This window comes from Gasterosteus aculeatus, chromosome 21, assembly GCF_964276395.1.
Source record: "Gasterosteus aculeatus chromosome 21, fGasAcu3.hap1.1, whole genome shotgun sequence".
Taxonomy (NCBI): Eukaryota; Metazoa; Chordata; class Actinopteri; order Perciformes; family Gasterosteidae; genus Gasterosteus; species Gasterosteus aculeatus.
The window spans coordinates 17,217,917-17,235,560 of record NC_135708.1 but is presented as its reverse complement, the minus strand read 5'-3'; the positions used below and the strand labels follow the sequence as shown (position 1 = coordinate 17,235,560).

At 50.0% G+C, this 17,644-nt stretch overlaps 2 protein-coding genes across 11 annotated transcripts; one reads left to right on the top strand and one right to left on the bottom strand.

Annotated features, from left to right (window-relative positions):
* The first annotated feature begins 709 nt into the window (after nucleotides 1-709).
* LOC120812082 (phosphatidate phosphatase LPIN2) lies at nucleotides 710-9,742 on the top strand. 9 transcript variants are annotated; one of them, XM_078095984.1, is made up of 21 exons: nucleotides 742-960; nucleotides 2,233-2,325; nucleotides 2,632-2,820; nucleotides 3,268-3,363; nucleotides 3,522-3,817; nucleotides 3,897-4,013; nucleotides 4,173-4,296; nucleotides 4,416-4,845; nucleotides 5,323-5,422; nucleotides 5,564-5,751; nucleotides 5,834-5,927; nucleotides 6,017-6,086; nucleotides 6,173-6,256; nucleotides 6,727-6,806; nucleotides 7,197-7,338; nucleotides 7,475-7,623; nucleotides 7,779-7,865; nucleotides 8,071-8,223; nucleotides 8,351-8,465; nucleotides 8,591-8,694; nucleotides 8,785-9,742. In XM_078095984.1, exons 3-21 carry the CDS (start codon nucleotides 2,641-2,643, stop codon nucleotides 8,927-8,929), a joined length of 2,754 nt encoding a protein of 917 aa, XP_077952110.1. In that variant the 5' UTR covers nucleotides 742-960; nucleotides 2,233-2,325; nucleotides 2,632-2,640; the 3' UTR covers nucleotides 8,930-9,742. The 9 variants fall into 9 exon arrangements, 5 of the variants coding, with proteins under 5 accessions (XP_040023831.2, XP_040023828.2, XP_077952110.1 ...); XM_040167895.2 differs by having other exon boundaries at nucleotides 4,170-4,296; XR_013454110.1 differs by lacking the exon at nucleotides 2,233-2,325 and having other exon boundaries at nucleotides 710-960; nucleotides 7,475-7,588.
* A 40-nt stretch (nucleotides 9,743-9,782) lies between these two features.
* Nucleotides 9,783-17,465, bottom strand: emilin2b (elastin microfibril interfacer 2b). Of its 2 annotated transcripts, none has more exons than XM_040167892.2 (9): nucleotides 17,191-17,465; nucleotides 16,928-17,053; nucleotides 16,205-16,380; nucleotides 14,463-16,097; nucleotides 11,104-11,313; nucleotides 10,974-11,027; nucleotides 10,834-10,878; nucleotides 10,634-10,750; nucleotides 9,783-10,553 (listed from the first exon to the last, which is right to left on the bottom strand). In XM_040167892.2, the coding sequence occupies exons 1-9, from the start codon at nucleotides 17,307-17,309 to the stop codon at nucleotides 10,234-10,236; spliced, it is 2,802 nt and encodes a 933-aa protein (XP_040023826.2). In that variant the 5' UTR covers nucleotides 17,310-17,465; the 3' UTR covers nucleotides 9,783-10,233. The 2 variants fall into 2 exon arrangements, with proteins under 2 accessions (XP_040023826.2, XP_040023827.2); XM_040167893.2 differs by having other exon boundaries at nucleotides 10,834-10,875.
* Between the last annotated feature and the right edge of the window lie 179 nt (nucleotides 17,466-17,644).

The window sequence follows — 17,644 nt, the reverse complement described above, 5'->3', positions numbered from 1 at the left end:
CTGTCCCACTAAATTGTGCAGGAGCAAATACCTGAGAATCTCAAACCACCTGCAGGACTGCTGCCCTGGAGCTGATTGTGACCTCTGACCTCCAAGTGATGGGAGGGGAAAATGTGTTTTCAAATGAAATCACATTATTTTGGCAATAGTGCAATAGATTGTCAAATTGTGAACTTTCATATCCACAAAAAGCACTAAGCAACTTAAATATCAGGGTCCTCCCAAAAATGCTCAATATTAGACATATTTGTATAATTAATAACAAAATATAACTACACAGAATACAACAATACACAATACAACATAGGCCTTAATCAACATTAAATAAAAATGTAAGAATACTGTACTGCAATGTGAACAAGAAATACACGTTACACAATATACACTCTTCCTATTATAAAATGAAATGTTATATCACCATTTAGGATTTATGGTTTTGATCCGGTGAACTAAGCAATTTCATTGATTTATCATTGGAAATAAATGTAGATATAAATGAACATGCTGAACATGCTAAAGGTTGATGTTCGACTTCTGAAAATAAATCTAAGAATAAAACATAAACAAGGAAACTGACGAGCATTGCACGTAAAAAACAATTTGCTTAACTGCACATTTTATTGGGACAAACCTCCAATAATCGATCAACCTCTCCCGCCCCGCCGCGCTTTGCGGCCAGCTGGGGGGGCGGGACGCCTCCGGATCACGTGACCCGCCCGGCTGCGCGACAGCAGCGGCACCGGAGACTCAAACCGGCGCCCGAGCCGACCGGAGGTGCGACTCCCCGCAGAGGAGCCTCTTCTGCAGCGGCTACGAGGCTGCGATCACCGGACGAGACAGAACACGGCCGTGCTGCGTTTGTGGAACTCTTGAGAGGCGCGAAGTACCGAGACGTCCCGCGGTGCTGCGTGTGCGCATATCTGCGATGCGCGCGGACCGGTGCACGTGAGGATAAAGCGGGTATTTACCACGACGCCTTGTTGCTGTTCATACAATTCTGGCATTTCTCAGAAATGTCGCGTTTGTCCGATTAAACCCTCGGGTCGTGTCCCTTAAACGCACCGTATGTGTTAAATACTTTGTTATACCGAATGAGTCACGTGTGAAGGTGCTTTTTGCAGATTGGACTACATTTATATGAAGGAGGTAGATGCTTCTGATGTCAGTGTGCTGCATTACATCTCAATTGTAAGCAAGTGTTATAACTGCTGTGCATAGAACTGACTGAGCAGTAACAGTGGAAGTATCCAAGTAATTGTAAAACATGGTATTTGGGCTGAAATAAAGACACAGTTGACGACCCAATTGAAACTGTTGATATCTAAAACAAGGTGACAATAGTAGCTGAGGGGAAAACACGGTGAGCATACTGGTTCAAAAGTAAAGTGTTGGTCTCAACAACCCCGGCTGGCTCAGACTCACGTTGTCCTCGTGGACGCGTTGGGACAAACGTGCCGAGACAGGGAAAGCTAGATTTGTCCTAATCTCGCAAACAGGATTAACACCTCTTAAGGTCCCCTCGGAGTGTCGCCGAGGAGTTCTGGCTGCACTGGATTTGCGTCACCGAAGGGCCGGCCCGTTTTGTAATATGGCACAAAAAATAAAGCGTTAGGAGTTTGTTTGGCCTTTGTTAAAATAAATGTACCGGTTCCATGCAGGCTGTGTTATTGCCTCGAGACAGAGTGAAACTATTATGTCATCGCATTTCGCTTCCTGTGAATGTACAACCACGAAATGGAAGCACAAAACAACCGCCTCTGCTTCTAAAAGTTGCTTTCGATATATCGGATTTGACCTTGAAAACTCAGAATCCGCTTCCTCGCCTTTGACCCGTCCTCGTCATTGGGCTTCGCCTGTCGGGTGAGGGTAAGGCCGGACTCGTCGTACCACGACACATTGATTCAGCACTGAAGTGCTGCAGCAGAGAGTGAAGAGCTGTGGTTGAAGTTGAGGCTCTTTTCTAAACGTGGCGAGTTAGATTGTGCGTGCAGCTGATGACTCTCATCCAGGCGCGTTAAACGAGCGACGAAGATTCCCATTTCAATACAGAGAGAGTGAAGCTTTTCTTTATGGTCATTTATCGTCCGGCTAATGGATCAAACCGTGATTAAATCATTTATCGAGACATCGCGCGACTGTATACTGTGTATACAACTATATCGTGACACATCGTTATATCGCTATACTATTTCTTTCAGCCCTGAAGTTAAGCTGCCGTTATGTCCTCGACAGTAATTACAGGTGCTGAGCCGAGGTGCGAGCACATAATGACCCTCGCGTGACTCGCAGGGAGGATCCAGAGGAAACGGCTGGCTGAGCTGTAAGGTAGCAACGTGCGACTTTAAGAAGAACCCGAGTGGCTGGTTATTATGACCCAAATTGGGGTTTTTAATGTGGCAGAGACACACACACACACACACACACACACACACACACTCTGCTCAGGACTCTTTTGAGGAAAATGGGACAGAGCCGCTGCGTTCAGGGACCGGCTGCCATTTCCCTGGCAGACTATTCTGAACAACGGGGGCCTCGCTACCGGGACCCCGTGAACCCAGCGGGGCGCCAGGAGAACGCCGAGCGCGCAGCCTCTCTGTTTGAGAAGGTGACAAAGTAGTCGGGTCTTTTCAGGTGGACACCATGAACTACGTGGGGCAGCTGCTGGTGACGGTGAAGGAGCTGTACAAGGGGATCAACCAGGCCACGCTGTCGGGCTGCATCGACGTGGTGGTGGTCCGGCAGCCCGACGGGACGTTCCAGTGCTCCCCTTTCCACGTCCGCTTTGGGAAACTGGGAGTGCTGCGCTCCAGGGAGAAAGTAGTGAGTGCACATCCGCTTCTCCAGTATTTCGTGGTCTATCCTCCCATGCGTTTAGACCCGTCACCACATGTGGTCACCTTGCAGACACTTTACGCAGACGTTTTGCAACCTTATTGATAAAATGAAAGATTGTGACCTTTCAGAAGCTCATGTACTGGATGTCTTCATATGTTATTGACCCTTTTAAACCCGATTGCACCGAGGTCAGTTCCACACATGCATAGAAGCGTGTGGCATTTGCTGAAAGCAGCGAGCCACGTACAAGCTGTTCCCTGTTTGTTTCCTTCTCTGGCTTAACTCTAATTCTTCAGGTAAATCTGAGGCTCGGGGTTTTATCTTTTTTACCATGAACTGTGTTGTGCATGAACAAACGGCATTGATGCCGTGTTGAACTTCCCGGTGAAGTCCAAAATGTTTCTCACAGAAAGCTTTTGTTTGACTCCTTAGATCGATATAGAAATCAACGGGGAACCTGTAGAGCTGCACATGAAGCTTGGAGACAATGGAGAGGCCTTTTTTGTCCAGGAGACGGAGCAGCACAACGTGAGTCCATATTCAATGGAGACTATCATGTTGTTTATTTCTACTAATAATCTAAATGAGTCTAAACTAAAACTAAGACAGTGAACATAGTTAGCATTTAGCATTTAGCAGCAGCACGGGTGTAGACTCTCAGTCCTGTTTGTCGTTGTTCTTCACAGGAGATCGTTCCGGCCCACCTGGTGACCTCCCCCATCCCCACAGAGGAGGCCCTGTTGAGGAGCAGAGAACCCAGATGTGGCGGCTCTGCGTCGGAGAGCGCTCAGCCTCGGAGTCCAGAGGACCCGTCCTCTGGAAGCATCCAACCCTGCTCCAACACGGCCGGCAAGAAGAAGAGGAGACGCAGAAAAAAGCACAAGGCCGAGCCGCGGAAGGAGGGCCAAACCACACCCGCGGGCGGGGAGCTGGAGCTGTGCGAGCTCAGCTCAGACGAGGAGAACAGTGGGCACAATGGAGGGTAATTAGGGAGTTTAAAAGATGGATCCCCGTTAGTCGTCGTGCATGTTTTGGTTAATTTCATTGCTTCCTGGCGTCAGGGCATCGGCGCTCACCCTGATGAAGGACCCCATGGACCACAGGCAACATTCCACCCCGACGGGCCTGGAATGGGACAGCTACCCTTTCTCGGATGGAGACTGGTCCCCTGACCCAGGGTACGTCAACCCCCGTAGTCAATATTTACACTGTGCACAGGGGCAGACAGAAACAATGAGACGACCCGCTTCACCAAAACAGGAAGGGCTGAACAAAACAAAATCACCACAAGGCCATAACGGCTGACTCAGTGGAAATGTGGTGTTTGCTTGCAGCAGGGAGGGGTCGGAGCCCACGTCGCCCAAGAGCGACTCTGAACTGATGGTGAAGCCGGCGGAGAGCATGCACAGGGCCGAGTCCCACATGCAGTGGACCTGGGGGGAGTTCCCCGAATCCACCCGGGTAAGATGCAGATCTAGACTTGTAGGATCTGGTCCAGAAGTTTCCTTCCTATCCTCAAATTTGGAGACCTAGTGAGGATTATTCAGCGTGTAAACACCATCTTTCTTTCTTGCATCCAGGTCACCAAAAAGGACAAACCAGAGGCAAAGATGCTGACCATCACTCCCTCTGAGAACACACATTTCAGGGTTATCTCCAGCACAGAAGCCGTGGAGGAAAGGGAAGGAGAGGGAACCACACATCTCATTTGCGGTATCATAAAACCAGAGCCGCGGACCATTCCGATCGATCGGCCCACCTGCGAGCCGCAGGTCGCCGAGCAGAGGGCGGACCTTTCCGATGCGAGGTCCAGGTTGACCTCCGAGCCATGTCCCGCTGACCTCGACCTCAGGCCGACCCCCGCACAGGCGACCCGGTGGAAGTCTTCGCCGCCCAGCCGCAGGGCCAGCGGCTCCGCTGCCGCCTCCGCAGGTGCCGTCGCTGAAGACTCAGCGGCGGTTTGTCCCGACACCCCCTCGAAGCCCACCGACTCGCCCGTCAAACAGAGGGGTAAGTACGGTGCAGCTGCAGTTGTTTTCGTATCTGAGTGGAAAAGATGTTTCAAGATAATAATAAGTGTCCTAAGAATGATGATATATTTATGTCGAGCATGAACAAATGATACATTACAGAATACAGCGGGTTTCTTTCTTTCCAGAAAAACAAACTGGTACCACATTAACTGTAAAAGTAAAGTTCATTTTAAGGGAAGAATGAAATAGAAAGATACCAGTATTGACCTGATGCGGACTCAATCGGGTGGATACGATTGTTATTATCACAGTCAGTTGTGTATTGGTTGCTAAGCGTGGGAAAGTGTAAAACTCTCCATGCAGATCAGATGTGAGTGAATGTTAACAGGAAGGATGTGGTCGTTCGTCTGGGCCTGGGTGTATATTCAGGGGCTGCATTCACAGGCAGAAGTTCAAAGAAAAGGAAGTGACGTGAAAAATGAGAAGGCGTCTTTCGTCTGCTTTTCATGCAAAGGTGTGAGGAAGAGGAGCCAACACCAGGGGCCTGAAGACATTTACCTGGATGACCTGACCGCACTTGATCCAGATGTTGTTGCCCGGTACTTCCCAAAAAGGTACAAACCGGGGAATCCTCCCAGAGAGAAGTCCTATGATCCCTTCTGCTTTTTAGCCACAATTGTATCTAAAAAAGTTGAAGCCAGGAAGATGCGGGCTGCAGGCCTCTACGACACTGACCTTTCTGGTTTGTTTTTAAGTGAGTCCGATCAGGTTCCTAGAGACTGGGTGGAGATGGGGAGGCGCTCTGGATCCCAGTCTCCCCAGTCTGTGGGCAGCGCAGCGGCCGACAGCGGCACCGAGTGTCTGTCGGACTCGGCCGGAGACCTCCCCGACGTCACGCTGTCGCTGTGTGGGGGCGTCGGGGAGAACTCGGAGATCCCTAAAGGTTCCCAGTTATCTCTATTAGCAGCAATTCGAAGTCATGAATACAATGTCCATCTTTTTCAATCGGGTTTTTTATGTTTCAGAAAGGTTCATGGAGCACATCATCTCCTACAATGAATTTGCAGAGAATCCAGCAATAATCGACAATCCCAATTTGGTGGTAAAAATTGCAAACAGGCGAGTTTTCCTACTTCCTAATTCAGTTACTGAAACGTCACAGTCTGAGAAGATAAATCATTAACTAATGAAACCTTTTTTTCCTCCAGATATTACAACTGGACTCTGGCAGCACCGTTAATACTTAGTATGCAGGCTTTTCAGAAGAACCTTCCAAAGGTATCCTTTTATTTCAACACGTTCATACTGTTGCTGCAGCTGCACCTTTAGTCTTTTGACACATGAATCATCTGTCTGAATGTCAGGCTACAGAGGAGGCCTGGGTGAAGGAGAAGATGCCCAAAAAGTCTGGGCGCTGGTGGTTCTGGAGAAAGAGCAGCATAAAGCAGGTACTGTATGTGCGACCTTAGCCGGAAGTCTTTTAGATGAAGTTACACCTCCATCTGTGTGCTCACAGCAGGGGGCAACCTCTGGTTTTGAAAACTTGCATTCTCTCTAATGGCCATCGGGGGGCGCCTCTCTCCGGTGGATAAACAAAATAAGGTTGTATAGAAGTCTTCGACAAATGACTCTACTTGTCACTTGATTTAATCTTAAGGAAACATTGTAAACACGAGTCGATGGTCTCAAAACTAATTTCAAGTCTGATTACAGCATGACATTAATTTAGTAGCTTCCGCTCCAATTTAAGTATACTTTAGGGCGGGCCTTGTGATTGACAGGCGTTGTCTGGTTGAAGTTGTCGGTGTCTCTTTGCAAATGTCTACATCATTGTTTGGTTGTAAAAAAAACAACAACGTGGTCACGATTGACATCGTCATGTGAAGAACGGCCGGTAACGTCTCTGTTCTTTCTCCAGTTGTCATTAGAGACCAAGTCAGAGAACCAGGAGTCTCTGACCAGAGAGAGTCCCGCCCCCCACCAGGCGCCAGAAACACAGTGAGTCAGCAACAAAGCTCAGACCTCCTCACAACACCACAGACACACACACACACACACACACAACGAGTCGTGTTGGGTAAACATGTCCCACACAGGCCATATTAGCCGGTTAGTCATTCTGGGACAAATCAACTCAGCCTTAAGAGCTCAGGGGCAAAACTTAATTATTAATATTCTTATTTGTGTTAAAGATTATTTAAGCTGCATACAGTTTTTCGTGGAAAATAAGAAGTCAAGAGCACGTTGTGTATTTACGGTTTGACAAATCAGAGCTGCAGGCAGAGGAGGAGATGCACTGCCCTCTGGTGACTCTAAATGAACATCATATAATCAAAGTCCCTGCTCTGGTCTCAACATTTTTCTGCTGGTCTGTTTTCCGTGGTCCAGGCAGAAAGCAGCCGAGTGGTCCAGCGACGACGAGACTAAAGAGCTGAAGGCTTTGCCTCCGGCGCCCGCTGAGCAGCCAGAAGGCCCGGCGCCGGCTCTTCACTCCTACAAGAAGTCTCTCCGCCTGTCTTCTGACCAGATAGTAAGACAAGCGATCACGGATACTGCTAGTGTGGATAGTAGTATGCAAGACAAGAAATAATAACAATATCCACTGACTGACGATGCTGAATTAACGGTAACGCCTTTAAACTCCAATGACTGTACGCGTCTTGCAGGCCACCCTGAAGCTAAGGGAGGGGCCCAATGACGTCACCTTCAGCATCACCACCCAGTACCAGGGGACGTGTCGCTGCGAGGGCACCATCTACCTGTGGAGCTGGGACGACAAGGTCATAATCTCCGACATCGACGGCACCATCACCAAGTACGAGAGAGAGAAAAGTGTCCTCAGGCCGCGAATGATCCCACCGCGACTTTAAATCAGTCACATCCGTTTAGAACAGAGCGTTTCCCCGCTATTTACTCTTTAGTGTAGTTATTAGTATTTTCTACCCTGCATCGTTTCTTTTTCCCCCACAGATCAGATGTGTTCGGTCAGATTCTCCCTCAGCTCGGCAAAGACTGGACTCACCAAGGCGTCGCCAAGCTTTACCACTCAGTGCACGAGTAAGACAGCGACGTCTGTACTGTAATACCGCGGGACGAATGTCTTTTCACCTCATTTAGGAACAACTTGCTTTTAATTTATTATTTAAATTTCTTCTTATTTTCCCATGAAAAAATATATTTAACGTTTTTATTGCGTGTTTAATAAGACCGGCCAAGTGGCTCAGGTAAATTAAAAAGATTAAAAGCATCACTACCGCCACAGGAATGGCTACAAGTTCCTGTACTGTTCGGCCCGAGCGATCGGCATGGCTGACATGACCCGAGGATATCTGCACCGGGTGAACGACAGAGGGACCCTCCTGCCTCAGGGACCCCTCATGCTCTCCCCCAGCAGCCTCTTCTCGGCCTTCCACAGGTACGGACGTAAACCATGAATTCGCTGCAGCTCGCTAAGTATGTGCACTGATTTGGATTCTCATTCGCTCTACAAAATGGTTATAAATGTTTAAAGTAACGCCGTCTTTGCATTTCCTCCCGTTAAGAGAGGTCATCGAAAAAAAGCCAGAGAAGTTCAAGATCGAATGCCTTGCGGACATCAAGAACCTGTTCTTCCCCAACGCACATCCCTTCTACGCAGCCTTCGGAAACCGAGAAAGCGTACGTGGCACATTTCTGTTGCGGCTTTAACGTAACTTCTTCTTCTTCTTCATCATCAAATCCACCCGTTCGAGGCGATGACTTACTGACGGCGTCCCTTAATCGTCTTCTCCCCCGTTCTGAAGGACGTGTTCGCCTACAAGCAGGTGGGCGTGCCCGTGTGCCGGATCCTCACGGTGAACCCCCGAGGCGAGCTGATCCTGGAGCAGGCCAGAGGCAATAAAACATCGTGAGTGTTCCAGCAGCGGCGCCCAGACGGGCGGAGGTTTTTTTTTACAGGAGGGGGGCGGGGCTTCACTCGCTGCGCTTTGTTTCACAGGTACAGCCGGCTGAGTGAGCTGGTGGAGCACGTCTTCCCCCTGCGGAGCTCGCGGCACAGCGCCACCTTCAGCTGCCCCGAGTTCAGCTCCTTCTGTTACTGGAGGCAGCCGATCGCAGCGGCGCGTCCGGAGGAGCTGCTCTGACTCGGACGCGCGTCCACGTGTTCAGTGAGTCACTAACCGAGCTGGATTATGACGGAACCATTTTAGCATTGTCCATTTAGTGGGTCACTGGACCTTTGGGAGTATTCCCATCATGCACCTGCATTCCTCGTGCTTGAGCTACACAGCTGAGGTGTTCTTGAAGACGCTGTTGGCAGATTAGAAAGCCAACGTATGACACGTCAGTTTCATAGTTTTTTTTTTTGTTACAGGGTTTATGAGAAGAAATTCCCTAAAAGTGCTAAAATTGGCCACTTGCTTAATATGTACGGAGTAAAATTATACTAAGCTGTCAAAAAAAAAAGCAACATGAACAGTGTTTTCATCCATTTAAGGCCTTATTCACCCTTTTTATTGGTTTTATTTAATGTCTTACATCTTTGCTCCAAAGCTTAATGGTTTTGCACTATTACCCTTGAAAGGACAAACTGGGAAATTATTTGGCTTGTACATAATAATTGCATAACTGCACTTTGTGTACATGGAATACTGCTGCTATTTGGGGTTACGTCATTTTCCCAAATCAGGATTGTTTTGATTTTGCCATTGTGAAAAGTATAGTAATGTAATACATATTTCTGTTTTCATCCTTCTAATGCTCAGTAACAGCTGCAATTCACTTTAAAGCATTCTTTCTATGAAAGTGATCAACTTTGAGGAGTATTTCCATACTTTGCATTTGTTAACCGGTGACAGATGAGCTCAGGAAAAACTGTTTAAAGTCATTTATAGTGTAAAGTATGAACTCTGTATTACATGTATTGTATTAGTATTCAATTAAACTGTTGACTCAAATGTTGGATGATTCTTTAATAAAAGCACAAGGATCAGGAAACAGGATCAGGAAACATTTATTACCAAAATATGCCAAACATACAAGGAATTTGTCTTGGCTGTACTAATAATATAATATCTATAATAATATAATACTAAAAAAAGCTATACTAACAACGAGTGTTGACTCTTTTAGCTTAAATCAGATATCTGCAATAATGAGAACTGGTATGAATTGTAAGGAGAAAAAAAACTGACTGATTTCAAAAGAAAGTGGATAAATTGGATTAACTGCAATTAGAATTTTAGCATTTAACAATTGGTATTTAATTAAATGTTCAAGCTAGTATTTCTGTTTAGAACCGAGGTCATAAACACGCTGCATATTAGTACTAATGACGCAAGTAAGGGAGTTCGGAGGTGGTTTTCTCCTCTTCCTTTTCTTCCTCTCCCTCCTTTACGCGTCCCCAGTGACGCACGCTTTCAACCAGGCGTCTCTATAAGCAGCGGCGCTACCGCTCCGACGGGCCGGCGTGAAGCAGCACGCCGCTGAACGACGACAGCACCTCGGAGGAGGCCGAGGCGGCGAGTTCCCCGGCGGTGACGACCATTCCGGCTCGGTCTCCTCTCCTCAGCGGCAGGACGAGGCTCAGCGAGGCCGAGCCGCCGCAGTCGCATTGACCGCCCGCCGGGGGCCCCGCCGGCCCCGTGGGGCCCAGCCGCTGCACGCTGCGGTCGGAGACGGACAGGACGGCCTCCAGCCTCTCGCCCCGCCGGGCCGCCAGCACGGCGGTCACCAGGTAGCGGCCGTCCGTCGGAGCCGTGAAGATGCCTGAGGACGACACGGACAGCGAGCCTCACGTCGTGTTTTTAACTGCTCCAATGCCCGGGCCGGTGCGTAGCGAGGGTTACCCGTGTGCGCGTCGTAGTGTCCTCCGTCGTTGACCAGCACCTTGTTGAATCGAACGATTCCGGCGCGTCCCGGGAAGGGCGGGAGCGTCAGGCCGGCCGAGAAGGACGGCGTCACACCTGAGCACAGGACGGCAAAACGTGAGCTGACAAGCGTCACCTTCAACAGAGGCGGGGACCTGCGTGGCCGACCGAACTCTGACCTGGCGCCGTCTGTCGCGACGGTCCGCGGTGCGCGTTCGCACCTGCTGACCGAAAGAAAGGTAGTTTCATCACATTTAGGAGGGTTTTTTATTTTTTTCATTTGAGTAAAAACAAAAAGGAGAGAAGCTGGAGTTTCTACCTGAGACGTCCAGCGTGCCGGGTTTTAGTGCATCAGCGGGTTTGACTGGGTGAGCTGTGAAAGAGAACAAGATGAAGCGAGATAATCGCTAACGACATGCGGGGGAGAAGCGTCCGGGTGTGCGTCTCACCTGGAGCTCCAGCAAAACCCAAAACAGGCATCATGCTGCCGTCCGTCCCTCTGGGCAGCTTGGACGAGGTCATCTTGCCGGGGGGTCCCGCCTCTCCGGTCTCCATCACAGGCGGTTGAGGGAGGGAGGCCTCCTGGGGGGCAGCTGGCCCAGTGAGGGTCTTACTCGAAGCCTGGAGAGGTCCTGCGTCCTCCACGGCGGCCTGAAGACCTGAAAGACATAGACATGGAGTGAGCGATGGGGGCGGGGCTTCAGGTCAGGCAGACGTAGGCGCCAGATGAGGCCTTGAATCTAATACCTTTAAGTGATCAGCAGAAGAGACGAAATGACCAAACTACAGTTAAGTTATAAGAAAAACTGGTCCAAAGCGTCAACATGTTTCAATGTTTCTACACTATTGACGCACCTCATAGGAATAACTTTCGGTTCTATGTTGTATTTCCACTTTAAGTTTCCCTTTTTACGGCCGCCGTGGTCTGTCATTAACAGCTAAACGACGAGGGGACGTCCGGGCCTGTCCTCACGGGCGTAAACAAAAGAAGATGACAGGCCGCCGCCACAGAGAACTCGCCACGCACCGCTGCATTCCCGAAAACCAAGCAATCAGCCCTCCTGGCTGGGGGGCACAGCGGGACCCCCCCAACCTCCCACCAAAGTCGACACATAAAAGGCATACCAGCGGCATACCGAGACGCAGCCACGTGTTCAATCAGCAGACACAGTCCCCCTCACCCACCGGGGGGGTGGATCCTCCGCTACGGCAGCACCGAGAACTGCGCCTGTTAAACAGGACATGTGGGGAGAAGGGGGCCCGGTGTGTAACCATAAAACCACACACACACACACACACACACACACACACACACACACACACACACGGTGTCGCTCCTCACATTGGATTCTAAAGTGGTTTCAGACGCGGCTGCGACGGGGCACAGAAGAGGAAAACACAGGATGTGTGTACGGACGCCGGAGCGATCGCCGTGACCAAAGAGTAAACGAGCGCAGCTGGCTCGCCCGCGTCGTTCCCGCGAGGCCTCCGTTTGTTGTTGGTCAGCGAGACCCACAACAGCCCCGGGGGCCCGACGAGCGGCATCACGCGTGACAAGGACCACACGGCAGCAGCGTCGCGTGGGTCGACTTCATGACTCACTTGTGGGAAAACAAATAAAAGCCCACTGAGCTCATGAGATTTAGATTTATGAATCAATATCCAGACATTGGAGGATTAAAGGATTCCTTCAGTGAGTTACTGCAGCACCCACTGCGGCCAAAATGAGACCAAACCCTCGGGGCTTCATAGTTCTTGAGGGGATGCGGTCGGGTCTCGTCTTGTTTTGTTTTTGGCTCACGGGTGGGTTGAGGGGGGGTTATCGTGTTTGACTGCTGAGCAGAATGCGTCGCCCTTTGTGTCGCCTTATCGCCGGTGAGGTCAGCGACCTCAGCGAGCCTCTTCGCTGAGCATCCTCGCCAGCAGGGAAGCACGCTCCCTTATCTCAGAAGCTCCCCGTGACGGAGGCTTTAAGTGGCGATGAGCAAGAGAAAGGATTAGGACCTGTGCCTGACACACGCGCACACACGCGCGCGCACGCACGCACGCACGCACGCACGCACGCACGCACGCACGCACGCACACACACACAAACCTTAATTACTCATATAATATATGATAGTAACGATAAGGAGACATAAAGGAATAGAATATCCACATCTAAATCTATTTATTAACAACGTAATACTCAAGACTCAGAGTAATTACATTTTTATCACTTGGTTATTAAACTAACCCATAACTATAACAGGTCAGTTCTTCTGCTCAACTGGTGGATATTCACTCGAGGCCCATTGTTAAACGAGGATTTCAAGCAAAACCTCAGAGGCTCATGTATTTCTCTTTCAATTATTGTGGCGAGCCATAATAAATTATGCCAAGCAACAGTAAATCAATGGATACGCGCTGAAAGCGACCCGATCCTTTCAAGAAAGACATATTGCCACATGCCTCTGCTGACCCTTCTCATTTAAGGTCGGTATGACATCATGGTAAACATATTGACCTATGACCCTTGGGGCCGTAGTGCATGCTTTAAGTGTTCCACGCTGTTTATTTCAACAGAAAAGGAACCCGGCCATGCAGGTAAAGAGAAGAAAAGTGAGAAAACCGCAGATGGACTTGAAGGCTCGGGAGTGGAGGACTTTTAGATGTCGGTCCAGTCGGGCCACGAGTGCTTCCTGCGATAAGCTGTGTGGAGGTCTCTCTGTCATAGACGAGTCTAAGCAGCATTTTCCACACTCCTCAGAGGAGGGGGGGGGGGGGGGGGGGGGGGGGGGCTGAGACAGCTGGACGAGGACCATAAAGAAGCCAGTCAAAAGTTTGGATACATTTTCTGTTTGTTTTTTTACTGTAGGTCACCTCCCATGAGATTCTGGACTGGATCGTACGCTGCATCCTCTGCCACGTAAACCCCCAAAACTATCCGGCCCCAGAGGAGGAGGGTCGGCTCGTAAACAACACGGGCGTGCTTCTGTCGTGCGCCTTTTAAAATATCCAATGTGTGCAGCTCGCTCCAATACGCAAACTCATGCGAGATATATGCGACTTAAGCACCAGTATGAAAGTCTGCGCTCCCAAGAATGTTTACAGCAACACGTTTGTAACAATTAATTCCAGCATTTATGGTAAAACAGGTAAACATCAACATCCACTGTCCTCTTATTCACATCTACAAAAATAAAAAAAAGACCCTCAATTACAGTTTATGGACATTAATTCACTCTTGGATGCACAGAAAAGTCAAGCAAAAAATATATTTGTAATGCCAAGGCATTGCTCAACACAAGTGGAGGTTATTACATCAAGCATGTGCTTTCAATCAACCCTGCCTCGTGCAACTGAGAACATGGTTAAATGAAAATCCAACTTCTCACTCCCACACCAAAACACGCCCCAATAAATGAAGTAAACCAACGGACAATGAACTAAATCAGTCCAAGCAATGATCTCAAAGGTTAAGGAAATTACAGCTATTTCGTAGATCCCAAGCCGGTACCATTTAAACCTCCCTGGATAATAAATATGAAATAGCCTGAAATCAACCTGTAAAAATGTGTTTGAAGCGAGACTCAACTTAACTGCTGCTGAAAAGGCCCCGATGCAACAAGGAGGATAATGGAAAGTACAGTAGCACGAGCAGAGAACAGTGCGTTCGCTGAGCCAGTCTCCTGCACACACTGTGTGAAATGTGGATGCACTCTCCTTGACGTCCACTATTGGTCTTCAAGGAGCGGCTGTGATGCTCAAAGCGGGGTGATTTGTTGCTTTAAATCACTGTAGTAGAATAATTACGTTTGCAGCTTACCGGTCTTTCGGGCGTCGCCGCTGGTTAGCGCCTGAAGGTCTCTGGCTACATCAGATATGTCGTGCTGGAGGCCGACGCAAGTTCCCCTCAGTCCTCCAATGTCGCGGGCGTGAGCTTTTACCGTCCCATTCAGCCGGTTGACACAAGTCCACAACCCAGTCACGTGTTTATTCAGACCCTCCTTGATCCTGTGGAGGCTGTCGGAGAAAGGCTCGAGCCTGCCGCATAAACTCTCCACGCTCCCAACGCGGCTGCCCATCTGCGTCATCTCCCTCCCGACGTCTTCGGTTTGACCCCTGCACAGGTCGGCCTCGGCTTTCACCTGCCGGCCCAGCTCGTCCAGGCGGTTCCTCAGCTCCTGATGCCGAGTCCTGTGGAGCTCCAGGAGGTCCTCGGCCTCCTGCTCGGCCCCCAGTCGAGCCCGCGTGGCGTTGTGAAACGGAGGCCGCTGCTCGACGACGTCCGACAGCGAGTCCTCCAACTTGCCCGCACGCCCTTTCAGATGGCTCAACTCACCGTGAAGGTTCTCAATGCTGGCGCTGAAGTTGAGGAGCTTCCCCTCAATGGTCCCAAGGCCATTTAATTGGGCTTTTAGACGAGTCTCCATAGCATTGATAGCAGTTCTACAGCTCTGGGAGCTCTGTTGGCTAAGGTCTTCATCAGTCAGAAGACCGCCTGATGAGTGGTTGCTTGTGTCTACCAACAGAGACGTGAGTGTGTCTTCCATGGAGGTCAGCTTGTCCTCCAGAGTCTCCCTCAGGTCCCTGATGGCCTCAGCCTGATGTTTCTTCATCTTCTGCTCTACGGAGAGGCAACAGGAAGCTTCAGTCTTCCCAGATGAGTTCAGACAGATCTCAAGGTTCTCCGCAAGACGGGCGTTTTCCTTTCCCGGATCACCCAGCTTGGTCTTAAGGTCCTGGATCTCGTTGCGGAGGTCCGTTTCTTTTGAGTCCATGAGCTCCGCCAGGCCGAGGTAGTTGGTTTCTTGTCCCTCACACTGCTCCTGAACCGACATTAATTTATAATCGCACAGGTTCTTCATGTCTGCCAGTTTGATGTCCATGCCCCCCATCAACTCCTCTCTTAGTGCGCCGATCCTCTCGTCCAGGTAGGCGCGCAGGTCGGCGTCCCCGGCTGGGGGGCCGGGAGGGGCAGTGGACAGCTGGTCGTGGGCGGCCTCCATCAGCAGATGAATCTGCTCGCCGTGACGGTCGACGCGACCCCGCAGGTCGTCCAGGGCATTGCCCTTGGACTCCAGATCGTCCGAGACCTGGCCGATCTTGTTCATGACCTCGTCCATCTGCGTCGTCTCGCTCCCGAAAGAGAAGTCCTGCACCTGGACGGTGTGCGTCTCTTCGCCTCTCGCGGTGGCAGGCGGTCTGTGGTTGTTCAGCAGCGTGAGCAGCATTTTGCTGGCGTCCTCTTGGAAGTCCAGTCTCAGATTGGAGGACATGTCTGTCATTCTCGCCTGCATGTCAAGGACCATCTGGGAGAGCCTCTGCACCTCCTCCTCCAGGTGTTGTGCACTTTGGGATCCTCCGTCAACCCCCGCGGGCCTGTGACCTGCCTGACCTCCAAACTGCCCCTCCCGCCCCCAGGGATGGTTGCTCTGGGTCTCTGAGCGCTGCTCCGGAGCTGTCGCGAGAACAGAAAGAGGGATGGGAAGCAGGAACATTGAACAGTAACTTGATTCATTAACTATTTCAATGCTGGATTCCCTTAGTTCTGATCAGGTCTTTCACCTCGTGGGGCCGGAACATGTCCAGAGGGCGCATGGGGCACGCGCTCCACTTGGAGCAGTTTAACGTCCTTCACCTCCCAGCAGTCGTGGCCCTGGTACCCCGGGCAGCACCTCCACTCCAGCTCCGTTACGGTCTTGTAAGCAATCTTATACATGGGCCTAAATTGTGTCCGGTATCTGGAAGCATTCAACACACGAAGACAAGGATGCATTCTAAAGACTCACAGGATGCTGCACAAGTGTGTTATAGAGCTTTTACCTGATTCCAATTCATGCTGCAGTACATTCTACTCCAATACTTATTCTTCTTTAGGGGTTCAGATTATCAACACACGATTTAAAATGAACAAGTACATTTGCTTCTCGTGAATTAAGCTGCAACGTGAGTAATACTTACACATTACTCATTCAAACCCACGACTTTTATTCTGAAGTGAAGCCATTTTGCATAATAAGAACTTTTACTTAAGTGAGATTTGAAATCCAGGAAGCTTTACTCTGTGGTTTTACCACTTTAACCAAGTTAAACATCTGAAATATTCTCCCACCGCTGCTGTAATTAAGACAAATAACGACACCAGTCACTTCCATGCAAAGCCAAAGCAGCTCCAAGTACACAAACCAGAACCGGTCCACGACCAAGCTGCCTCACGTTGTTGAAAACAACACCACAAACCAAAGGACCCCCTCCACCCACGGTCCTGGACTTGTGCAGTCATCTTACATCACTTGTTGCGCACAGTTTGGCGTCTCCGGGGGACACGGGAACACCTCCGGCTGCACGGAGCTCTCCGAGCCGCCCGCCACGGCGCAGCTCACGTTCTTGTGCACGACGTACGCGCACCAGTTTCTGCAGGGGAAAAAAACCCAAAACAAAAACCCGACCTGATGCACAGAACTTTCCTCAAGCGCCCGAATGCATTGACGCACAGCAGATGGTAAATAAGCAGCGGCTCGTAATGGCGCAAACAGACGTGCGTCACTCACTTGTTTCTCGGTCGCGTTTCTCTGCCGGAATGAGAGTTTCCCTGAAACACGGCATGCTGGAAGGGCGACCCGCCGACGAGAGGGAACGCGAATAGAAACTGAATAAGTCCGCACTTCATGGTGACGTTGTATTAATTTAAATGCCCCAGTATCGAGCTCCTTCCACCGTCCTTGGATATGACGTTTCAGGACCCCCTCCAACACGGACTGATGCCTTTTCCCGTCTGTCTCACACACACACACACACACACACACACACACTAAAGCCCACACCCAAGTCGCTCCTCATCCAAAATCACCATGTCATAGAGCAGCTTCCGGGCGGTTGCCTTGGTTCTGAGGGGCAATCATCCCTCGCCTGCCAGTGGCTCGCTGCACACGCGCCTCAAAATAGGACATCATTTCAGTTTAAAGTTTTGTAGGCTGCTGACGTTATTGTTGGATAGAAATAATG

Bases quoted from the DNA above. Each gene is read 5' to 3' on its own strand.
- LOC120812082 (XM_040167894.2), top strand. From the start codon at position 2,641: ATGAACTACGTGGGGCAGCTGCTGGTGACGGTGAAGGAGCTGTACAAG. The intron at 3,818-3,896 runs GTAATTAGGGAG...TCCTGGCGTCAG, and splicing joins AACAGTGGGCACAATGGAGG to GGCATCGGCGCTCACCCTGA. The intron at 7,866-8,070 runs GTAAGACAGCGA...CTACCGCCACAG, and splicing joins CTTTACCACTCAGTGCACGA to GAATGGCTACAAGTTCCTGT.
- emilin2b (XM_040167892.2), bottom strand. From the start codon at position 17,309: ATGAAGTGCGGACTTATTCAGTTTCTATTCGCGTTCCCTCTCGTCGGC. The intron at 16,381-16,927 runs GTAAGATGACTG...GAATGCTTCCAG, and splicing joins AACTGTGCGCAACAAGTGAT to ATACCGGACACAATTTAGGC. The intron at 11,314-14,462 runs GTAAGCTGCAAA...TATGTCTTTCAG, and splicing joins CGGCGACGCCCGAAAGACCG to GTCTTCAGGCCGCCGTGGAG.